This window comes from Gymnodraco acuticeps, unplaced genomic scaffold (assembly GCF_902827175.1).
Source record: "Gymnodraco acuticeps unplaced genomic scaffold, fGymAcu1.1, whole genome shotgun sequence".
Classification (NCBI taxonomy): Eukaryota; Metazoa; Chordata; class Actinopteri; order Perciformes; family Bathydraconidae; genus Gymnodraco; species Gymnodraco acuticeps.
In genome coordinates, this window is record NW_022990437.1 from 118,759 (window position 1) to 135,795 (window position 17,037).

At 38.7% G+C, this 17,037-nt stretch overlaps 1 protein-coding gene across 2 annotated transcripts in view; it reads left to right on the forward strand.

Moving 5' to 3' along the window:
- The window catches only part of LOC117551988 (alpha-tectorin-like), a 39,517-nt gene extending 24,229 nt beyond the window's left edge, over positions 1 to 15,288 (forward strand). The window contains exons 15-20 of one of the 2 annotated variants that reach the window (XR_004569884.1): positions 172 to 402; positions 6,144 to 6,306; positions 13,134 to 13,236; positions 14,008 to 14,155; positions 14,977 to 14,985; positions 15,034 to 15,288. Coding sequence is in view for 1 of the 2 variants with exons in the window: in XM_034225102.1 (XP_034080993.1) it covers positions 172 to 402; positions 6,144 to 6,306; positions 13,134 to 13,223 (484 nt within the window). In the remaining variant the exon portion in view is untranslated. Of the gene's footprint in view, positions 1 to 171; positions 403 to 6,143; positions 6,307 to 13,133; positions 13,237 to 14,007; positions 14,991 to 15,033 lie in introns of those variants that run through there. The other variant, XM_034225102.1, reaches the window with a different exon arrangement.
- Positions 15,289 to 17,037: the final 1,749 nt, after the last annotated feature.

Below are 17,037 nucleotides of genomic sequence, written 5' to 3' on the forward strand. Positions count from 1 at the left end.
TGTGTGTGTGTGTGTGTGTGTGTGTGTGTGTGTGTGTGTGTGTGTGTGTGGTGTGTGTGTGTGTGTGTGTGTGTGTGTGTGGTGTGTGTGTGTGTGTGTGTGTGTGTGTGTGTGTGTGTGTGTGTGTGTGTGTGTGTGTGTGTGTGTGTGTGTGTGTGTGTGTGTGTGTAGCTCTGTGGTGCAGCACATCGTATCTGGAAAGTGGAGCTACACTCTGACGATGAAAGCCTTCAGCGACGCCGGCCTCCTGCAGCCGGTCGGCCCGAAAACGGAGATCCTGCTGAACCAGAAGGTCTGGCTGCAGCTGGACGCCAACATGGTCGCCATGGTGACAGACTCCTGCTGGGCAACCAATCAGGCATCACCTGATGATTCGCTGCGATATGACCTCATCATCAACGGGTGAGGAAAAAAACTCTGACTGTTAGAACAGAATAAACTCTGACTGTTGGAACAGAATAAACTCTGACTGTTAGAACAGAATAAACTCTGACTGTTAGAACAGAATAAACTCTGACTGTTAGAACAGAATAAACTCTGACTGTTGGAACAGAATAAACTCTGACTGTTGGAACAGAATAAACTCTGACTGTTAGAACAGAATAAACTCTGACTGTTAGAACAGAATAAACTCTGACTGTTAGAACAGAATAACTCTGACTGTTGGAACAGAATAAACTCTGACTGTTAGAACAGAATAAACTCTGACTGTTGGAACAGAATAAACTCTGACTGTTGGAACAGAATAAACTCTGACTGTTAGAACAGAATAAACTCTGACTGTTAGAACAGAATGAACTCTGACTGTTGGAACAGAATAAACTCTGACTGTTAGAACAGAATAAACTCTGACTGTTAGAACAGAATGAACTCTGACTGTTGGAACAGAATAAACTCTGACTGTTAGAACAGAATGAACTCTGACTGTTAGAACAGAATAAACTCTGACTGTTAGAACAGAATAAACTCTGACTGTTAGAACAGAATGAACTCTGACTGTTGGAACAGAATAAACTCTGACTGTTAGAACAGAATAAACTCTGACTGTTAGAACAGAATGAACTCTGACTGTTAGAACAGAATAAACTCTGACTGTTAGAACAGAATAAACTCTGACTGTTAGAACAGAATAAACTCTGACTGTTGGAACAGAATAAACTCTGACTGTTGGAACAGAATAAACTCTGACTGTTAGAACAGAATAAACTCTGACTGTTAGAACAGAATAAACTCTGACTGTTAGAACAGAATAAACTCTGAGTGTTGGAACAGAATAAACTCTGACTGTTAGAACAGAATAAACTCTGACTGTTGGAACAGAATAAACTCTGACTGTTGGAACAGAATAAACTCTGACTGTTAAAACAGAATAAACTCTGACTGTTAGAACAGAATAAACTCTGACTGTTAGAACAGAATAAACTCTGACTGTTAGAACAGAATAAACTCTGACTGTTAGAACATAATAAACTCTGACTGTTAGAACAGAATAAACTCTGACTGTTGAAACAGAATAAACTCTGACTGTTGGAACAGAATAAACTCTGACTGTTGGAACAGAATAAACTCTGACTGTTAGAACAGAATAAACTCTGACTGTTAGAACAGAATAAACTCTGACTGTTAGAACAGAATAAACTCTGACTGTTAGAACAGAATAAACTCTGACTGTTAGAACAGAATAAACTCTGACTGTTGGAACAGAATAAACTCTGACTGTTGGAACAGAATAAACTCTGACTGTTAGAACAGAATAAACTCTGACTGTTAGAACAGAATAAACTCTGACTGTTGGAACAGAATAAACTCTGACTGTTAGAACAGAATGAACTCTGACTGTTAGAACAGAATAAACTCTGACTGTTGGAACAGAATGAACTCTGACTGTTAGAACAGAATAAACTCTGACTGTTAGAACAGAATAAACTCTGACTGTTAGAACAGAATGAACTCTGACTGTTAGAACAGAATGAACTCTGACTGTTGGAACAGAATAAACTCTGACTGTTGGAACAGAATGAACTCTGACTGTTGGAACAGAATAAACTCTGACTGTTAGAACAGAATGAACTCTGACTGTTGGAACAGAATAAACTCTGACTGTTAGAACAGAATAAACTCTGACTGTTGGAACAGAATAAACTCTGACTGTTGGAACAGAATAAACTCTGACTGTTAGAACAGAATAAACTCTGACTGTTAGAACAGAATAAACTCTGACTGTTAGAACAGAATAAACTCTGACTGTTAGAACAGAATAAACTCTGACTGTTGGAACAGAATAAACTCTGACTGTTAGAACAGAATAAACTCTGACTGTTGGAACAGAATAAACTCTGACTGTTAGAACAGAATAAACTCTGACTGTTAGAACAGAATAAACTCTGACTGTTAGAACAGAATGAACTCTGACTGTTAGAACAGAATAAACTCTGACTGTTAGAACAGAATGAACTCTGACTGTTAGAACAGAATGAACTCTGACTGTTGGAACAGAATGAACTCTGACTGTTAGAACAGAATAAACTCTGACTGTTGGAACAGAATAAACTCTGACTGTTGGAACAGAATAAACTCTGACTGTTAGAACAGAATAAACTCTGACTGTTGGAACAGAATAAACTCTGACTGTTAGAACAGAATAAACTCTGACTGTTGGAACAGAATAAACTCTGACTGTTAGAACAGAATAAACTCTGACTGTTAGAACAGAATAAACTCTGACTGTTAGAACAGAATAAACTCTGACTGTTGGAACAGAATAAACTCTGACTGTTAGAACAGAATAAACTCTGACTGTTAGAACAGAATAAACTCTGACTGTTAGAACAGAATGAACTCTGACTGTTAGAACAGAATAAACTCTGACTGTTGGAACAGAATAAACTCTGACTGTTAGAACAGAATAAACTCTGACTGTTAGAACAGAATAAACTCTGAGTGTTAGAACAGAATAAACTCTGACTGTTGGAACAGAATAAACTCTGACTGTTGGAACAGAATAAACTCTGACTGTTAGAACAGAATAAACTCTGACTGTTAGAACAGAATAAACTCTGACTGTTAGAACAGAATAAACTCTGACTGTTAGAACAGAATAAACTCTGACTGTTAGAACAGAATAAACTCTGACTGTTAGAACAGAATGAACTCTGACTGTTAGAACAGAATAAACTCTGACTGTTAGAACAGAATGAACTCTGACTGTTGGAACAGAATGAACTCTGACTGTTAGAACAGAATGAACTCTGACTGTTAGAACAGAATGAACTCTGACTGTTGGAACAGAATGAACTCTGACTGTTAGAACAGAATGAACTCTGACTGTTGGAACAGAATAAACTCTGACTGTTGGAACAGAATAAACTCTGACTGTTGGAACAGAATGAACTCTGACTGTTAGAACAGAATGAACTCTGACTGTTGGAACAGAATAAACTCTGACTGTTAGAACAGAATGAACTCTGACTGTTGGAACAGAATAAACTCTGACTGTTGGAACAGAATAAACTCTGACTGTTGGAACAGAATAAACTCTGACTGTTGGAACAGAATAAACTCTGACTGTTGGAACAGAATAAACTCTGACTGTTAGAACAGAATAAACTCTGAGTGTTGGAACAGAATAAACTCTGACTGTTGGAACAGAATAAACTCTGACTGTTGGAACAGAATAAACTCTGACTGTTGGAACAGAATAAACTCTGACTGTTGGAACAGAATAAACTCTGACTGTTGGAACAGAATAAACTCTGACTGTTAGAACAGAATAACCTGACTGTTGGAACAGAATAAACTCTGACTGTTGGAAACAGAATAAACTCTGACTGTTGGAACAGAATAAACTCTGACTGTTAGAACAGAATAAACTCTGACTGTTGGAACAGAATAAAACTCTGACTGTTAGAACAGAATAAACTCTGACTGTTGGAACAGAATAAACTCTGAGTGTTGGAACAGATAAACTCTGACTGTTTAGAACTAGAAATAAACTCTGACTGTTAGAACAGAATAAACTCTGACTGTTAGAACAGAATAAACTCTGACTGTTTAGAACAGAATAAACTCTGACTGTTAGAACAGAATAAACTCTGACTGTTAGAACAGAATAAACTCTGACTGTTAGAACAGAATAAACTCTGACTGTTAGAACAGAATAAACTCTGACTGTTAGAACAGAATAAACTCTGACTGTTAGAACAGAATAAACTCTGACTGTTAGAACAGAATAAACTCTGACTGTTAGAACAGAATAAACTCTGACTGTTAGAACAGAATAAACTCTGACTGTTAGAACAGAATAAACTCTGACTGTTGGAACAGAATGAACTCTGACTGTTGGAACAGAATAAACTCTGACTGTTAGAACATAATAAACTCTGACTGTTAGAACAGAATGAACTCTGACTGTTAGAACAGAATAAACTCTGACTGTTAGAACAGAATAAACTCTGACTGTTAGAACAGAATAAACTCTGACTGTTGGAACAGAATAAACTCTGACTGTTAGAACAGAATAAACTCTGACTGTTGGAACAGAATAAACTCTGACTGTTAGAACAGAATAAACTCTGACTGTTGGAACAGAATAAACTCTGACTGTTAGAACAGAATAAACTCTGACTGTTAGAACAGAATAAACTCTGACTGTTAGAACAGAATAAACTCTGACTGTTAGAACAGAATAAACTCTGACTGTTGGAACAGAATGAACTCTGACTGTTGGAACATAATAAACTCTGACTGTTAGAACAGAATAAACTCTGACTGTTGGAACAGAATAAACTCTGACTGTTGGAACAGAATAAACTCTGACTGTTGGAACAGAATAAACTCTGACTGTTGGAACAGAATAAACTCTGACTGTTGGAACAGAATAAACTCTGACTGTTGGAACAGAATAAACTCTGACTGTTGGAACAGAATAAACTCTGACTGTTAGAACAGAATGAACTCTGACTGTTAGAACAGAATGAACTCTGACTGTTGGAACAGAATGAACTCTGACTGTTAGAACAGAATAAACTCTGACTGTTAGAACAGAATGAACTCTGACTGTTGGAACAGAATAAACTCTGACTGTTGGAACAGAATAAACTCTGACTGTTAGAACAGAATAAACTCTGACTGTTAGAACAGAATAAACTCTGACTGTTAGAACAGAATAAACTCTGACTGTTGGAACAGAATAAACTCTGACTGTTAGAACAGAATGAACTCTGACTGTTAGAACAGAATGAACTCTGACTGTTGGAACAGAATAAACTCTGTCTGTTAGAACAGAATAAACTCTGACTGTTAGAACAGAATAAACTCTGACTGTTAGAACAGAATAAACTCTGACTGTTGGAACAGAATGAACTCTGACTGTTGGAACAGAATAAACTCTGACTGTTGGAACAGAATAAACTCTGACTGTTAGAACAGAATAAACTCTGACTGTTGGAACAGAATAAACTCTGACTGTTAGAACAGAATAAACTCTGACTGTTAGAACAGAATAAACTCTGACTGTTAGAACAGAATAAACTCTGACTGTTAGAACAGAATAACTCTGACTGTTAGAACAGAATAAACTCTGACTGTTAGAACAGAATAAACTCTGACTGTTAGAACAGAATAAACTCTGACTGTTAGAACAGAATAAACTCTGACTGTTGGAACAGAATAAACTCTGACTGTTAGAACAGAATAAACTCTGACTGTTAGAACAGAATAAACTCTGACTGTTGGAACAGAATAAACTCTGACTGTTAGAACAGAATGAACTCTGACTGTTGGAACAGAATAAACTCTGACTGTTGGAACAGAATAACTCTGACTGTTAGAACAGAATAAACTCTGACTGTTGGAACATAATAAACTCTGACTGTTAGAACAGAATAACTCTGACTGTTTAGAACAGAATAAACTCTGACTGTTAGGAACAGATAAACTCTGACTGTTGGAACAGAATAAACTCTGACTGTTGGAACAGAATAAACTCTGACTGTTGGAACAGAATAAACTCTGACTGTTGGAACAGAATAAACTCTGACTGTTGGAACAGAATGAACTCTGACTGTTGGAACAGAATGAACTCTGACTGTTGGAACAGAATGAACTCTGAGACTTCATGGTGTGTATTTCCTGTCTCCGGGCAGATGTCCGAACCCTGCTGATGATACGGTGCAGATGCAGGGAAACGGACAGGGAACGTCCAGCGTGTTCTCCTTCAACATGTTCGAGTTCTCTGGAGCAAGCAGTGAAATCTACCTGCACTGCAAACTGGAGCTGTGCCCCACACAGGGCCAGGCCTGCACTCCGGTACACACCGAGTACTAATACACAGAGTACACAGAGTGCTAATACACAGAGTACTAATACACAGAGTACACCGAGTACTAATACACAGAGTACACAGAGTGCTAATACACAGAGTACACAGAGTACACAGAGTGCTAATACACAGAGTACTAATACACACAGTACACAGAGTGCTAATACACAGAGTACACCGAGTACTAATACACAGAGTGCTAATACACAGAGTACACAGAGTACACAGAGTGCTAATACACAGAGTACTAATACACAGAGTACACCGAGTACTAATACACAGAGTACACAGAGTGCTAATACACCGAGTACTAATACACAGAGTACACAGAGTGCTAATACACAGAGTACTAATACACAGAGTACTAATACACAGAGTGCTAATACACACAGTACACAGAGTGCTAATACACAGAGTACACAGAGTACTAATACACAGAGTACACAGAGTGCTAATACACAGAGTACACAGAGTACTAATACACCGAGTACTAATACACAGAGTACTAATACACAGAGTACTAATACACAGAGTACACAGAGTACTAATACACAGAGTACACAGAGTGCTAATACACAGAGTACACAGAGTACTAATACACAGAGTGCTAATACACAGAGTACTAATACACAGAGTGCTAATACACAGAGTACACAGAGTGCTAATACACTGAGTACTAATACACTGAGTACTAATACACAGAGTACACAGAGTACACAGAGTACTAATACACAGAGTACACAGAGTACTAATACACAGAGTACACCGAGTGCTAAAACACCGAGTGCTAATACACCGAGTACTAATACACAGAGTGCTAATACACCGAGTACTAATACACAGAGTGCTAATACACCGAGTGCTAATACACAGAGTACACAGAGTACTAATACACAGAATACACAGAGTGCTAATACACAGACTACACAGAGTACTAATACACAGAGTACACAGAGTGCTAATACACCGAGTACTAATACACAGAGTACTAATACACAGAGTACACAGAGTACTAATACACAGAGTACACAGAGTACTAATACACAGAGTACTAATACACCGAGTACACAGAGTGCTAATACACCGAGTACACAGAGTACACAGAGTGCTCATACACAGAGTGCTAATACACCGAGTACACAGAGTGCTAATACACCGAGTACACAGAGTGCTAATACACAGAGTGCTAATACACCGAGTACTAATTCACTGAGTACTAATACGCAGAGTACTAATACACAGAGTACACCGAGTACTAATACACAGAGTACACAGAGTACTAATACACCGAGTACTAATACACAGAGTGCTAATACACCGAGTACTAATACACCGAGTACTAATTCACTGAGTACTAATACGCAGAGTACTAATACACAGATTACTAATACACAGAGTACACCGAGTACTAATACACAGAGTACACAGAGTACTAATACACCGAGTACTAATACACAGAGTGCTAATACACAGAGTACTAATACACAGAGTGCTAATACACAGAGTACACAGAGTGCTAATACACTGAGTACTAATACACCGAGTACTAATACACAGAGTACACAGAGTACTAATACACAGAGTACACAGAGTACACAGAGTACTAATACACAGAGTACACAGAGTACTAATACACAGAGTACACCGAGTGCTAAAACACCGAGTGCTAATACACCGAGTACACCGAGTACTAATACACAGAGTACACAGAGTACTAATACACCGAGTACTAATACACAGAGTGCTAATACACCGAGTACTAATACACCGAGTACTAATTCACTGAGTACTAATACGCAGAGTACTAATACACAGATTACTAATACACAGAGTACACCGAGTACTAATACACAGAGTACACAAGAGTAACTAATACAACACGAGTACTAATACACAGAGTGCTAATACACAGATTACTAATACACAGAGTACTAATACACAGAGTACACAGAGTGCTAATACACAGAGTACTAATACACAGAGTGCTAATACACAGAGTACTAATACACAGAGTGCTAATACACAGAGTACACAGAGTGCTAATACACAGAGTGCTAATACACAGAGTGCTAATACACCGAGTACTAATACACAGAGTGCTAATACACAGAGTACACAGAGTACTAATACACAGAGTACTAATACACAGAGTACACCGAGTGCTAATACACAGAGTGCTAATACACAGAGTACACAGAGTACTAATACACAGAATACACAGAGTGCTAATACACAGAGTACACAGAGTACACAGAGTGCTAATACACCGAGTACTAATACACAGAGTACTAATACACAGAGTGCTAATACACATAGTACACAGACTACTAATACACAGAGTACACAGAGTACTAATACACCAAGTACACAGTGCTAATACACCGAGTACACAGAGTGCTAATACACAGAGTGCTAATACACAGAGTACACAGTGCTAATACACCGAGTACTAATACACTGAGTACTAATACACAGAGTACACAGATTGCTAATACACAGAGTACACAGATTGCTAATACACAGAGTACACAGATTACTAATAGACAGAGGACACAGAGTACTAATAGACAGAGTACACAGAGTGCTAATACACAGAGTACTAACACACAGAGTACTAATACACAGAGTACTAATACACCGAGTACTAATACACAGAGTGCTAATACACAGAGTGCTAATACACAGAGTACACAGAGAGTTAATACACAGAGTACACAGAGTGCTAATACACAGAGTACACAGAGTGCTAATACACCGAGTACTAATACACAGTACTAATACACAGAGTGCTAATACACAGAGTACACATAGTGCTAATACACAGAGTACACATAGTGCTAATACACAGAGTACACAGAGTACTAATACACAGAGTACACAGAGTACTAATACACAGAGTACACAGAGTGCTAATACACAGAGTACACAGAGTGCTAATACACAGAGTGCTAATACACATAGTACTAATACACAGAGTACACAGAGTGTGCTAATACACAGAGTACTAATACACAGAGTACACAGAGTACTAATACACAGAGTGCTAATACACAGTGCTAATACACAGAGTACTAATACACCGAGTACACCGAGTACACCGAGTACACCGAGTACACCGAGTACACCGAGTACACAGAGTGCTAATACACCGAGTACTAATACACAGAGTACACATTCACTAACCGACTCTTTAGGAAGGAAGCTGTAAGGCCTCCTGTTATAGGAGTGGTCCTCGTCAGTGTCCAGGGGCAGCTGTAGACAGTCAACCATTATTTTTGACATGCACGGTTTAACTCCTCCAAAAATGATCCAGGCTCGATTCAGAATGACACAGTACCACACAAAACAAATGTTGCATGTACCATAAGTTCTATGTAGTATGTGTTTTAGGAGTAGTAACCCACTACCATGTCTGTGAGAATCCCTTCATCGTGAATTGGTGGCCAGAGGGCTTTCGTCAAGGACTGGACATGGACGCAGTCAAACCCGACTAACCCACTTCTCCGTGCATAGTCATATGCCCTGTTGCATGTTTCCAACTGACAGGTGATACCAGTGACGTTCATGGCTGGTGAGGTTCATGGCTGGTGAGGCACTGACTCTTTCAGAGTCAGATTTACAAATATTATATTTTGACCTTAATCGAAATATTCGGTTATTTTCAAAAGCTTTTTTAGTCTGATGCTTCGATTCATTTTAAACAGACCGTTCAATAAAAGGATAGGCCTACCCACAATTTAAATATTGGATTGTTCTTTCTTCGTAAGATTCCATTTGCATTACAATGGTGGTCTCACCTTGACTTGAAGATGAAGTCCATGCTATCCTTCTGGACAACAATCTCTATTACTTTTTTGTAAAAGTCCTCCTTATCTTCCTCTAGTTTCAAAAGTCTAGTTTGTTGTTCGCGTCTACCGTCTCTGCGTAGAATAACAGTAGCAACAAGAACCTGTGGGCTCACTTGCGCCCCCTTCAGTGCGGCAGAGGTTATGGCTGCCTCCCCTGGTGCTTTTTTCATTGCCGTTGTATGATGAGACCAGCGAGCCTAAATATATACGTGAAATAAGTTATTTAGAGACTATGGATGGCGAGGATAAATGTAATAAAGGGATCTACAAACATTACATTGGTGACATACAGTGAGATGGTGCAGGCATGCGCTTAGGGCCCGCTTTCCAGACAGTTTCTGTGGGGTGACGCATTCTGAGGTGAGGCAGAGCTCATCTGTGCCTCACCTCACCACACAGTAACTGGCTTGAGCGCGCTGACAAAATAAGTGTCCGCGCTACATTAGTGCCCGCGCTCCAGCCAGTTCTCGTGGGCTTACGTGAGGCAGAGCTCGTCCCTGCCTCACTTCTCATCGCTACCCGTAGTTGTAGCGGAGCTCGGCAAATTTGCTGATTTTGACTATAAAAAGCGATTGGAATCAAACATAAATCACATTTACAACACAGATCAGTGGAGACATTTTATTATTATTACTATTTAGTTTTTCTTTAGTTGTTTTGCCGTTACGTTGATTGGAGTATGACAGGTGAGGCACAGGACCCTTAAAGGTGATTTTAGGTGGTGATTTGCTGTGATGTCCGATGTTTTGGATGAGTGGTGCCTTTGTATGTGCATTTGTAGGTTTTTCCTTTTTAGTTGTAGGCTACAAAAACAACATGTTGTGGTTTAGTGCTTTGACATCAATTTTGGGGGATGTGGAAATATTGTGCCATGTTGCTGCAGCAGCCGGAGCTATCACTGGAGCGGCCATCTGAGCTATCACTGGAGCGGCCGTCGGGGCCATCACTGGAGGAGTCGTTGTGGTTGCTGGGGCCGCCGCCAACGTAGTTGGATGTTCGGTGCAGCAGTTTTTAAAGTGAAGAACATCTCCTTTCTCCCAATGATTGTTGGGCAAAAGCCACAGTGATAATGGCTGCTGGCCACACATTTGAGATGGCATTTATAAACATTATAACCTAAAAAAGAGACAGAAAGTGGTTTAGAGGATTCGAGAAACAAACCAAAATGAATTTCTTGTAAATATGCTATTTGAAACAAGGTGTTTGTGCGAGAGCAATAAATAATCATGTCACCAACAATAATATTTTTGCCTATAAACTGAATTTTTGCAGATTGAATGTGTGATTATGCTCATATTGTGCCTACCCCAAATAAGGATACTATTCGAGCATTATTAACAATTCATAACCTGAATATAAATCAAATTTTAATGTTCAATTTCTAATTCAAAATTAATTTACACCAAAGATGTCCTGGGGCACAGAAATAACACATGTAATGAGTGAGGCATTAAAACACATCTAACAAGTAATGTGATGAAGTATACAATGATCATATAGAATTATAGATTTACTTACCTCCATATTTCACAAGTGACCTCTGGTGGCTCTGCAAATGAGCCATCAGACCAGGGTGTGACCCGGTCCTTTCACAAAATGGACACTGGAAGGTGTCCGAGTCCAATTTGTTGAGCTCTGGGCGTGCTCCATCACGGAGTGTTGTGTTGTTTGTCTATAGGTGAATACAATAGAATACAATTTAAGCTACTTTAATATTGGAAATAGTTAACTCCTTAAACAAGCAGCAATGGACTGGCCTGTATAATCCTATGTGACAAAGGTGGTCATACTTCCTCACTTTCAGAAGGTAACCCTTTAACTGCCAGCGCCACCATTTGGTAGAGCACATTTTGTGTCTTGATATCTTGTTGAAAAAAAAAAGAAAAAAGTGTAACTCCATCTGATTCAGCCAGCTCTACTCTTTGGTTGATATGTTATGCACAAAACAACCTCTAGATTTCCCTGTGGTTCGAACAGCAAGCCCTTCAGCTAGTTTAAATGTCAGGCCTACAGCATAGCCACAAACCCCATCTAAAAACAGAGGCTCTGTCCTAATTACCTGATTGCATCCACCTGGGTTACGTGGCTCTACCCAATAACTACCATTTAACTTTAAACCACACTTAAAATAATAATTATACATATTTACATGTCTACAGTATAGCAGCTAATACATATTTTAAATAAAAAACATTCAAATGTGAAAGACACCTTCAATTAATATTTAAAACTTACACAAAATCAGATTCTTGTAAAAATTAGAGTACATGCATTGTTCCATCTGTCAAGCTAAGATATATACATATATCTTAGCTTGACATGCTAACTGAACGTCGAGCATGTCAAGCTAGGAGCTAAGATATATATATATATATATATATATATATATATGTATATATATATATATATATATATATATGTATTCCATTCCTTTACATTTAATATTTAAAATACAAATCAGCTAAATAAACACAATTACACTGCGCTAAACAGCCACATCGACAAACAAACGAGAACCTAAATAGTATGTAATTATATCTAAAACCACAATACGTTAATTACCTGTACTCGGTGCGCCATATTGTTTGTTGTCTGTAAACCTCCATGTCTCCTTAAATATCCTTGTGTCAGCGTCTCACATGTTGGGCGTGCTCTCTTCTGACCATATTTGGAAGTACAACTTTCGCGGCCGCAGCTAGACCCTTCTCAGCCACCGTAGTGTCGTGTAGTGTCGTGTAGTGTTGTGTACTGTCCGCGGCCGCAGCTAGATCATATTGGATCGGGCAGTGACAGTGTCTGTAAAGCTAACTTCCTGTCTGCGAAGCTAACTTCCTGTCTGCGAAGCTAACTTCCTGTCTGCGGAGCTAACTTCCTGTCTGTGAAGCCAACTTCCTGTCTGTGAAGCTAACGTCCTGTCTGTGAAGCTCACTTCCTGTCTGTGAAACTAACTTCCTGTCTGCGTACAGAGCTGTGGGGGGGCAGCTCGCAGGAGGCGCAGATCTGCTATATACGCTGATGGGAACGCGGCCCTCATCACTATGGGATGGAGAAACTGAAGAGCTTTGCATGGTAGGCAGCACCTTCATTTGTTCTTCCTAACGAGTTCCTTAATTAACACAATGTTTAACGAGTTCCTTGATTAACACAATGTTTAACGAGTTCCTTAATTAACACAATGTTTAAAGAGTTCCTTGATTAACACAATGTTTAAAGAGTTCCTTGATTAACACAATTGTTAACGAGTTCCTTGATTAACACAATGTTTAACGAGTTCCTTAATTAACACAATGTTTAAAGAGTTCCTTGATTAACACAATTGTTAACGAGTTCCTTGATTAACACAATGTTTAAAGAGTTCCTTGATTAACACAATGTTTAACGAGTTTCTTGATTAACACAATTGTTAACGAGTTCCTTGATTAACACAATGTTTAACGAGATCCTTGATTAACACAATGTTTAACGAGTTCCTTGATTAACACAATGTTTAAAGAGTTCCTTGATTTACACAATGTTTAACGAGTTTCTTGATTAACACAATTGTTAACGAGTTCCTTGATTAACACAATGTTTAACGAGATCCTTGATTAACACAATGTTTAACGAGTTCCTTGATTAACACAATGTTTAAAGAGTTCCTTGATTAACACAATGTTTAATGAGTTCCTTGATTAACACAATGTTTAACGAGTTCCTTGATTAACACAATGTTTAAAGAGTTCCTTAATTAACACAATGTTTAACGAGTTCCTTAATTAACACAATGTTTAAAGAGTTCCTTGATTAACACAAAAGCAGCAGTGTATAAACCATGACTCAGCAGTTTCTCTGTGTTCTCAGCTGATTCCTGACGGTGGAAATGAAGGTCTTGTTGCTGTGAAACTGAGCCGGCACATTATCTGAGATTATTCCTGAGGACTCCAGTTATTCTGAGCTTTAACTTCTTTATGATGTGGGGATAATAATCAAAAGGGGTTATTTTACTATGGGGGTAGGGTTGCGGCGGAATTGGCGGAACATTTCCGGTACATTTCCGGAAAGTTTCCATGGGAAAACAAAAAACATGACATTTCAACAGATTTTTTTTTTTTTTAAGTAGAACAGAACAAGTTTTAATTATTTTATTGAACAATTATTTGTTTCATTGAAGAACGAAAACAGGAATGCTGAGTTAAATATTACTCATCCCCACAACCCCGCTCATTAAAAAATGAACAAAAATGCACCCCCCATCCAAAAATCCCCACAAAGTCCCATTCAAATTGTTAAATGAAAAGAGCCCTTCTCCCTCCACAAGGTCCCATTAAACATGCAATTCTTCCTTCAAGCAAACCTCTGCATTTTGGCTAAAGCCTTTCAGTCAACGGGCTCTTCCTGGGCCTCATCAACATCACACTCTTCCTCTTCCTCTGCAATGTCACTGTCCAGCCTTGTTGAGGATGGCTCTGTGTCCGGCTCAAAGGGCCTTAGGTTTGCCCGAATGCCAACCAGTTTTTCCACTCTCACATGTGTGAGCCTGTTGCGAACCTTTGTGTGATCTCAATAGCCATGCAGTAAGCAATGTGCTATGGCATGGATATTCAAGTGTACTTGAATGGCATCTGTTTGTTTTAGTCAAGATTATGCTAAAATATACTTTCCCCAACTATATGTAAGTTCCCTATGAAGAGCCAACCTTCCATTTTGAAAATTCCCAGTTTATTCCCATAAATTCCCGTTAATTCCCGTGGAAAGTTTCCATCTTTTAAAATTCCCGGAATTTTGCAACCCTATGTGGAGGAAATAATGAAAAGGGCTTCTTTTACTATATGCACTGGTATATATATATATATATATATATATATATATATATATATATATATATATATATATATATATATATATATATATATATAATTTCTTCTTTAATATACTGTCTGTTTTTAAATGTGCACAGCCTGAAAGCTACCTGAGTGTTAAAGAAGGGAAACAGGAAGTGAATGAGAACTGAAATATAGATTACTACCCAGGAAGAGGATCAGATCAGATGTAATTCCTCAGAGCACGCTGTTGTACCTTTTTATTGTGATTGTATTACTAATGGAACCAAAAACAATGAATAAAGTGAGTGGGAAAAAGAAACATGAGTCTCAGTCGTTTATTCAGTGTGTGTGTGTCAAGTTTCCTGGTTTTTTTGGGTGTAATCCTCACTTGAAAAGGGATGAGGCGTCTACCGGACTTTGGGAATAGGATTTCACTCCAGTGACAAAGCTTCTTTTCAATATTTTTTATTTTGATGTAGAAGTTCACTTTATGCAGATTTGTATGGATGTTCTTACCGGCTGCCTGTCCTGACTCAGTAGAGGTGCCTCCCGTCTACCCGCTTCCGTCTACTAGGATCGCACACAGCTACTATTGAAACCCTCCTTGAGGATGCAGCACTGGGCTCTGTAATTAGGGTGATTACACCCAGCTTGCCAGAGGAGGCAGGATTGCCTGCGATCATTACACCTGTTGTCTATCCTATTAATTGCTGGTTTATGAAACATATTTGTAGCGTTTATGATTTAAATTCTGAATAAAGTTAAGATATTTTGTTATTCTATGTATCTATATCTTTTAATATGCGACTACTTCTAATCTGTTTTTTATTTTATATTTATTAACCTCTTAAACCCGGCCCCCCCGATACCGGGCGGAAAAACACGTCACTGCAGGAGACAGCGTCTGGGGGCTTCTTAATATTTAAAAACCTATGAATGTCTTATACTCAAATAACGGGAAAAAACTCAGCAACCTAATGATATGAGCCATTTTTATCGAAACAAAACACAAGTCTCACAAGAAGCGTTAGCATTAGCCCTTAGTGAAAACAGGCTGATGCTACTTCCGGTGCTAACTAGCAAAAACGATCTTTAAAACTTAATATGTTCTGCACAAACTACATATCAGCTGAAAGCTGATACTCCACAGATTATTTGTATATAAGTATCATCAATGTAGGACACAAACTCACTGAGCGAGCAGCCAGAACAGAGCAAGAAAACAACAACAGTGTTCTAAAGCATAACAATAATTATGTTTTACCGTTGCTGTTTTGTGATCAAAAGTCGTGTTCAAGGGAATAAAAACGCTGCTCAAGGTTAATCCAATGTCTCTTAGTCACTTTAGAATTGTTCCTGATAATCCATCATTACATTCATGGCTGCATCGTAGGTATAAAGTTTTGCAGTCCGGGTTTAGGCTTTCTCACGTGCTGTTTACGCAAGCCTCTCTCTCCTTGACGTAAGTGTAAAGCGGGATTTACTAACCCCCCCCCTCGATTCTATTGGCTCCAAAGTTTCAAAAAAGGTGTCAATCACCCAAATCGACCAATGGGTTCCAGAGATAGGATCCTGCGTAGTATGAATAATGCCAGCAGCGGCTGCTTTACGCACAGACGGAGCAGAAGCAGCCGCACAACCGCTCCAGCACAGCAGCCACGAACACAACACAGCGAACAGAGAACACAGAGACAACAGCAGGCAACCCTGATTATGAACTTCAGGAAAGGTATGTACTCTCTCTGTTTGTATATATTAGTTGTGTATTTGGTGTAATCTATAGTAATTCCACACTCGCAAAATACAAAATGGACGCCGCTTTGTTGTTGTAGCGTTATCGTTCCGTGAGAAACTAAAACAATGGCAACATCATGTTGGTGAACGTATAAATAGATTCATTGTATTTCGTGACTATAACACGGCAGTATATAAATAAAGCTGTATTGTATATCAACCCAGTATATATATATATAGTATATATATATATATATATATATATATACTGTTATCAAGGGCGCCGGAAGCGGGGGGGCCATTGGCCCCCCCACTTTTCAGCCCTGCCCCACAT